At 43.4% G+C, this 7,102-nt stretch overlaps 1 protein-coding gene across 4 annotated transcripts in view; it reads right to left on the bottom strand.

Moving 5' to 3' along the window:
* Positions 1 to 1,685, bottom strand: part of ZFPM2 (zinc finger protein, FOG family member 2) — a 486,324-nt gene extending 484,639 nt beyond the window's left edge. For 2 of the 4 annotated variants that reach the window (XM_019032829.4, XM_019032830.4), the window contains exon 1: positions 1,559 to 1,685. In XM_019032829.4, coding sequence (XP_018888374.4) covers positions 1,559 to 1,598 — 40 coding nt within the window. In that variant the 5' untranslated portion in view covers positions 1,599 to 1,685. The other 2 variants (XM_063709438.1, XM_055348832.2) reach the window with 2 other exon arrangements.
* Between the last annotated feature and the right edge of the window lie 5,417 nt (positions 1,686 to 7,102).

Genomic DNA, 7,102 nt, shown 5'->3' with positions numbered 1-7,102 from the left:
TGCAACATTTAAACAGAGGGATCTGATCAATTGAGTCCTAAAAACTACAAGGCAATTGGTGGAAACCATGAATAATCATTCTGAAAAAGTGAAAGTCTTCAAAAACGATATCGCTACTTGATTAAAACTGCTTTGAGCCAAAAGTGAAGTCCAGTACTTGCTTTAACCCAAGTTGCATAGAGAACTGAAGTATAAGAGAAGGAATCGAAGAAATAAAAGCTAGAAAGTCATGCTTAAGCAGCAGACACACTCACACACTCACACACACACACACACACACACAAAGATCTGAATACTTAACTGTTGATAACTGTTTATAACCTGGCCCCCATTTCAAGGACAAGTTGATTGATAAGATTTATTTTTAAACTACACCAAATAGAATTTTCAACATTTGGGGGTGGGGCGAGTATGGTTAATAATCAGGGGGGAAAGGGATACTACTAAAGTCTTATCCTTAAATTACATCATAATTTGTTTAAAACTAATTGCAGACTCTGAGCAACATGGTGAAACAGACACATCATAAAGCTAGCAAAAAATAAACTAATAAGGTTTTTTCTTCTTTTCGGCCAAAGCGTTGAAGATATGTCGCAGGCCTATAAAACGCTATTGGAGGAATTCTCCCCAAGCCAAGAAAAGTTGACCGACTTGATCTCTGCGAGCGTGCCTGTTTCGGAAGGTGTCTCTTGACCCGCCGTGTCCTCTAAGCACCATCGGGACCCCCGGGCACTCGGGGGCTCAGGGCCATGCACTCCCCTGCGCGCCCACCGCCTTGAACTCACAGCTTCCGCGCTGGGAAGTGACTGGCGGCCCCTCCCAGGGAGGACTCCGCGCGCCACCAGGGCCAGACGCCACCCGAATCCCCGCTCGGCTGAGCGTCCTGGCGGCGTGAGCCGGACCCGCCCGAAGTCCCAGGACACGACCTGCCAGCCACCAGCCCGCGCCCGCAGGGCAGAGACGCACGGCCGCCCGCCGCAGAGGCGCGAACTTTTACACCTACTTTTTGTTTCGCTTCGGGTTTGGTGTGGCTCTGGCACCGCCCAGGATCGGGACCCTGACGCTCTGATTTTCCACCGCGTGGGGAAGTTACCTCCCTCGCCCCGAGGTCTCGACCGCCCAGCTTTTCTGAGAAGTTTCTACCCTGGTTGCTAAAAGTGGTTCCCAAGAGTAGTCCCACGTCAATCGCACAAAGCAATGACAACAACAATAATAAGCGTCTAAAGGAGCGGGACTGCCCCTCCGGCTGGACGACAGCGCCGGGGACTCGCAGCATGCGCGGGTCGGAATTAAAAAAGCAGCCCGGGAGCGCGAGGGCTGAGCGGGGCAAGCATGGGCTGCTCCTCGCAGCCTCTCTCCTGCCCGAGGCTCGGGCTGGCCGTCTGTCTGTCTATGACTGTCTAGTTGTCCCTTCGACTGCTCAGGCAAAGTTTGAGACATCTAGGGGACCGGGAGCGGATCTCCCCTAGCCCCGCCACCCACCCACCGCTTTCCCGTCCCGCGCACCCCCCTCCTGGGCAATAATCCCACCAACTCCCGGCCCCGCGCGCAAACTTACGTTTGATCTGCCGGGGTTTGCTTTGCTTTCGCCGGGACATCTCGGCGGCGGCTGCTGCCGCTGGGGCTCCCGCGGTGCCCGCGGTCGCGGCTGCCGCTCCCTCGGCTCCCGCCGCTCCCGCCGCTCCCGCCGCTCCCGCCGCTCCCGCCGCCGCCGCCGCCGCCGCTGGCCAGGCTCGGGCCGCCGCCGGCCGGACTCCAGGTGCTCCGGGCGCTGGGCTCCTCCGGGAGCCGCGGATTCACGTTCGGAGATGAGCAAGCAAATGAGAGAAGAGAGACGGGGGCACAGAGAGTGTGACAGTGAGGAGGGGAGAGGGAGAGGAGAGCGACGGGGGGAGAATGGGAATGTACAAGCGAACGGTCAGGGAGAGAGAAAAGGGGAAAGAGAAGAGAAAAATAACACGGAAAGAAGGAAGAGAAGGAGGGAGGGACGGGAGAGCGAGCAGCGAGGAGAGGGGGAGCGCGGGGGCGCAGGGCGCGGGAGGAGGAGCGCGCTCGCTCGCCCCTCGCCCCGGCGTGCGGGACGGATACTCCGGCGCCGCCGCCGCCGCCGCTCCGGGCCGCGCAGCTCCTGTTCTGCGGCGGGAGGCGGCGAGGCGCGCGAGGGAGGGGCGCGCCGGGGCTGTGGGGAGGGGAGACTATTCCATCAGCCAAAGGAGGATTGGCTGCATCCAAATCCAGTCCGGATGCAAACTACGGCCCCGGCCTTGGTCGGGCGAAGTGCGGGGGATCCAGGCGGTGGTGGGGGATGGGGGCAGGGGTGGGTGGGAGTTGGAGGGGAGGCGTGGGGACGGCTTGGAGGAGGGCCACCTTCTGCAGTTGTCACCGCGTCAACGCTGGGCAGCTGCCAGGGCACCCCGCCCCCCCTCCTTCCAGGCAACTTCTTCCAACGGCCCTCTCTGAGGGACCCCAACTCTCCTCTCTCACGCCTCGCCAGTCCAGCGGGGCACAAAGAAATCTCAGTCTCTCCCTAAACTTTGTGCTTTCAGTTATGCCGCCCCCTCCCCTCACCCTCAACCCCCGCCCTCCCAGCTTCTTGGCAGGAAGGTTAGGCCACTGGCAAAGTCCTCGGCGAGAGCCAGATGATCACAAATGCCAACTGTGTGTCTTGGGGCCAGTTAAGTCCGCTCATCTGCCCAGGCTCTCAGAAGACCATTTCTTTGCTCTCAAGGCTCCCAGGAGACCGCTGCGGACACGGGCCGTCCCGCTCTGGGCCCACGTGGATGAGGTGCTGAGTCGCATCCTCAACGTGTTCTGTCACCCACAGTTTCCATTTTAAATTGTAAAATATTCAAATTTGGAGACAAGCAGATATTTTTCTCATCTTGAAAAGGAGGAGCGAGCGTTAGCTAGCTGATTAGCCGTAGGTGGAAAACGAACCATCTCTAATAAAAATACTAACTTTTTGGGAAAGTCTGGGGAAGTTCTGTAGTCCCACCCTGCCCCGTGACCTTTCTATTCTCTTAGTCTTCTGCCACAGGGAAGCACCGATCGACTAATAAAAGATTTGATCTTGCTATAATTTCCCAAGCGGGTGAGACCCAGTAACTATTTAATGGTTCTTTAGCTTCTAAAATTTTGTTTTATTCTTATTCAATTACTGTATGTGTAGTATATCGGCAACTGCAAGCCAAAAGGAGAACAAATTTTGAGGTGATTTGCATAGTTATTATTTTGGCCAAGTTAAACTGTATGAGGTTAGCTTATTTTCTTACAGTTTCATATACGGTAAGTATTAAATATATTCTCCCATGTGGGTTGGAAGGAGCTTCTATCCAAGTGCAGTGGGACTAGCTGCTTTATGTAATCAGTATTTACTAATAAACTCCACTGCAGTTCACATGAGTCCCCCAGATACTGCTGACTTTTCCCCCAGGAGGTTGTGAAGTGGACCATTCTGATCTCAAATTGTGTCCCCGTTTGCTTGGTTGACTATTATTTGTGTGAACCACACCAAACTGGATACTCTAAAAGGGTCTGGGGTCAGCACAGAGCCTGGGCTGATTGAGCATAATGCAAGATGCTCAGTGTGTAAGAGGCACTGTAATCAGTGTCATTTATAACCCCAACAGGACATCTTCTGGAAGGTGTAAAGAGTTGCCTTGTGAAAGGTATGGCCAAGAGAATCTTAATACAAAGCTGAAGACAAATTGTGAATTTTATTACATTACCATTAGTACTATTACCATAGGAGGTTGTAAGAATACATAGTCCTCTGCAGTGGAAAATGCACTAAATGACAAAGTCCCTCCTGTGAAGAACCAACAAATTAAGGCTGAAAGTACCATGAAAAGCAGGGCCATTTATGTTTGTGTTGTGGAATAAATAAGCAGAGAGAGAACTGCAGATCTTTACCTCCTTCATTTTCAATTCATTACAGTTAAATTGGTGTGCTTAGAATCAGATGTATTGTACATTATGGTTTTTAAAGATCTTTTTACAGAACTGGCTGAATTTTTATGTCACCCAAAAGGAATGCCCATTGGAATTAAAATATCGTAACTGTTTCTTTTGGAGTTTGAAATGGTTAAATATGCAACGCAAAAGAAAAACAAATAAATCTCAGCTAAATGTTTAGTTTAAAAGCTAAAAGGAGCAGAAGTCAGAGAATTCAAGGCAAGATTGATAACCAGAATGCATTATTAGAGATAGATATTAGTTTATCTAAATTTATAAATATATATTAATATAGTCAATATGAATGAATTAAAATAATGAATACTATTACATTTTATATTTTCTCATTATTTTTAATGAGAATATTAATGATATTTAAGGTTCAGTTTTTCTTATTTTCTAGTTTAATTCACTGAGGTTATAAAATAAATAGACGGAAAAACCTATAAGCAATTATCTCTGTCCAAATGGATATAGCAGCCCCAAACCACAGCTACATGACTATCAAACAATGATTATGAAAACCACAATTGAGAAAAGCATCAGGGAATGATATTGCAAAACCACAGCAACAAATGTGTCTGTGATACTGAAAACCACAATTCACAACTAATACCCTCTGTATCGCAAATTACAATTTAACTATAAATGTGCAAATGTATAAATAAAAGCACAAAATAATTTCTCATTTGCTTAAAAATAAATTATTGATTTCTAGGCTCACCGATTTAATGTCTACATAATGGTTTGTTTAGAAAAGTTTCTGCTTTAAGAAACAAATCATTTTAAATTACATGTAAAATGCCAGTTACTTTAAAAACCGGAAACATGCAACTTGTAATATTTTCTAAAATGTTAAAAAAAAAGAACTGAAATCAATCTGAAACAAACATCTACTTCAGTCTAGCTTTTTTCATAAAGTTCTTTGGAAGTGAAAAGGTATGTGAATGGAAACTGTTTACAGAATAAAAGCTCAAAGTATTGTATTACAACTTCAATGAGAATAAAATTGTATATACAATAGTACCCTTCTATACCCAGAGCTTATGTTCCAAAGCCCTCAGTAAATGCCTGAAACTACGGATAGTACCAAACCCTATATATACTGCTTTTTCCTATACAAAATACCTATGATAAAATTTAATTCCTACAGTAGGCACAGTAAGAGATAAACAACAACTAAAAATAGAACAATCATAACAATATATTGTAATAAAAGTAATATGAATGTGGTCTCTCTCCTCTTTCTATGTCTCTCTCTCAAAATATCTTATTGTACTGTAGTCACCTGTTTTGGGGCCTCAGGTAACTAAAACCACAGATAAGGGGTACTACTGTATTCTTAAATAGTCATTTTAGCTAGAAAACATACATAGGAAAATAAAATAAGATGCCAGTACCCAAACTACATTAATATGCAAAACCAAGTGCTTATTTACAACTGAATGAAATATTAGTTGAAAGTTTATAGGAGTACCAGATTTTGCAAATTAAAATACAAGATGTCTATTTAAATATAAACGATAAGTTTTCAGGGTGAGTATGTTCCATGCAATATTTGGTACGTATTTATCCTAAAAAATAATTGTGACTTATATCAAATTCAAATTTAACTGAGCATCCTGTATTTTATCTGGCAAACCTACAAATTTAGCATTTCCAAAAATTTATGGTGGTTTATAATAGTGTTTCCAGGAAAGGCAGAGAAACTCTAAAGTACTTCCTACAGATATAAATACATTTAATTCTTGACTATAATGTTATTTAGGGAAAGCAAGGTAGAAGGAAGAAATTTCTCTACAAAAATTCTTACTTTATTTGGCACAGTTCAGAAATGCACTCTCAGTGTAAATGGATTGCATTCATGTATGTCTTACTCTTGGATTTGTTTTTAAAATGTGTTCTTTCCTCCAAGGGATCAACAAATTGATAAAGCAACCTCCCAGGCCACATCTTATTAGGCAGCAAGCTGCCTTCTTTATTATGGGAGTAAACAATATTCAAAAGCTTCAGAAAGACTTAATTTTTTGCCCTTGTATACTCACCAGAAATTGAATACAGTTTATCTGCCTTGATTTAAGATTGTGACACTGAATTGAACAAGAATGCAGTATGAAAATAGTGTTTAGTATTTGTGTATCTTTATAATTTCAACAGTTTAAAAATAAAAATCAACAAATTCATCTAAATGCCATTTCTATTTTATAACTATGAAAAAGACTATCTGTTTACCTGCAAAGGAGCTAAAGGCTTTGAAAACATTCAGTCAGTCTAGATCAGGGGTTTAACTTGAGCTTCGTGGAGACCATCAATCCCTTGAAAGAAATTGGTATGTATAAGTAATTTTCTAAGGAGTGGATCTATTGAATTCATCATATTTTCAAAAATATGTGAAAAAATGTGAATCAATATGGGTTTAGAATCACTGCTATGTTTATGTGTAAATGTTTATGATATACTAAAAAATTAAAACGTGGGTAATTTAAGTTTTCCTCTTTGTACCCATTTCTTTATGTCCAAATCACTACTCCTATAAAAGTTTATCTAATAGGATAAACTCTCTTTTTATAAAGTTCTTTGCTACTAAGTCTTTATGATGCACAAAGTACCTCTGGGTAGAAGAAAAGTATTTAAAAAGTAACCACCAAAATATTAATAGACGTATGTTGATTTTGTATGCCTAACATTCGTTCTCTCTTCTACTGGTAATAATGCCTTGAAAACTTTTGAAGAATTATTCCTCCCACTCTCTGGTCATGTGATTTAAGTGTGGTCTTCCCCAGTTAAACCAATTAAAATATTCCATATGTCTGTCTACAGTGATTGGCTCTATGGTCCAAATTGTTCCTAAAAAGTCAGTCCTGGAACTTTTTTCTAAAACCACCGAGGAAGATGTGCTGTTTTTCTGCTAGGATTGCTACAGTGGGAGAAGGCAAACCTGAAATTGCTAGTGGCCATCCTTGTGGAAAGAATTTGCTAAAAGCAATGTCAACACAGAGAATGTTTTTGTCTTACCTTGTCTCAGAGTGTGATGTAGGGGAAATCTAAGCCAAAACACTCATCAACATTTCAACATTACTTTGGTTTAAATCTATCAACATTATATATGTGTCTACATAAATGTTAGACTCTTGGTCATTTCTGTTAC

Source organism: Gorilla gorilla, chromosome 7 (assembly GCF_029281585.2).
Source record: "Gorilla gorilla gorilla isolate KB3781 chromosome 7, NHGRI_mGorGor1-v2.1_pri, whole genome shotgun sequence".
NCBI lineage: Eukaryota > Metazoa > Chordata > Mammalia > Primates > Hominidae > Gorilla > Gorilla gorilla.
This window is presented reverse-complemented; position numbering and strand designations above follow the sequence as displayed.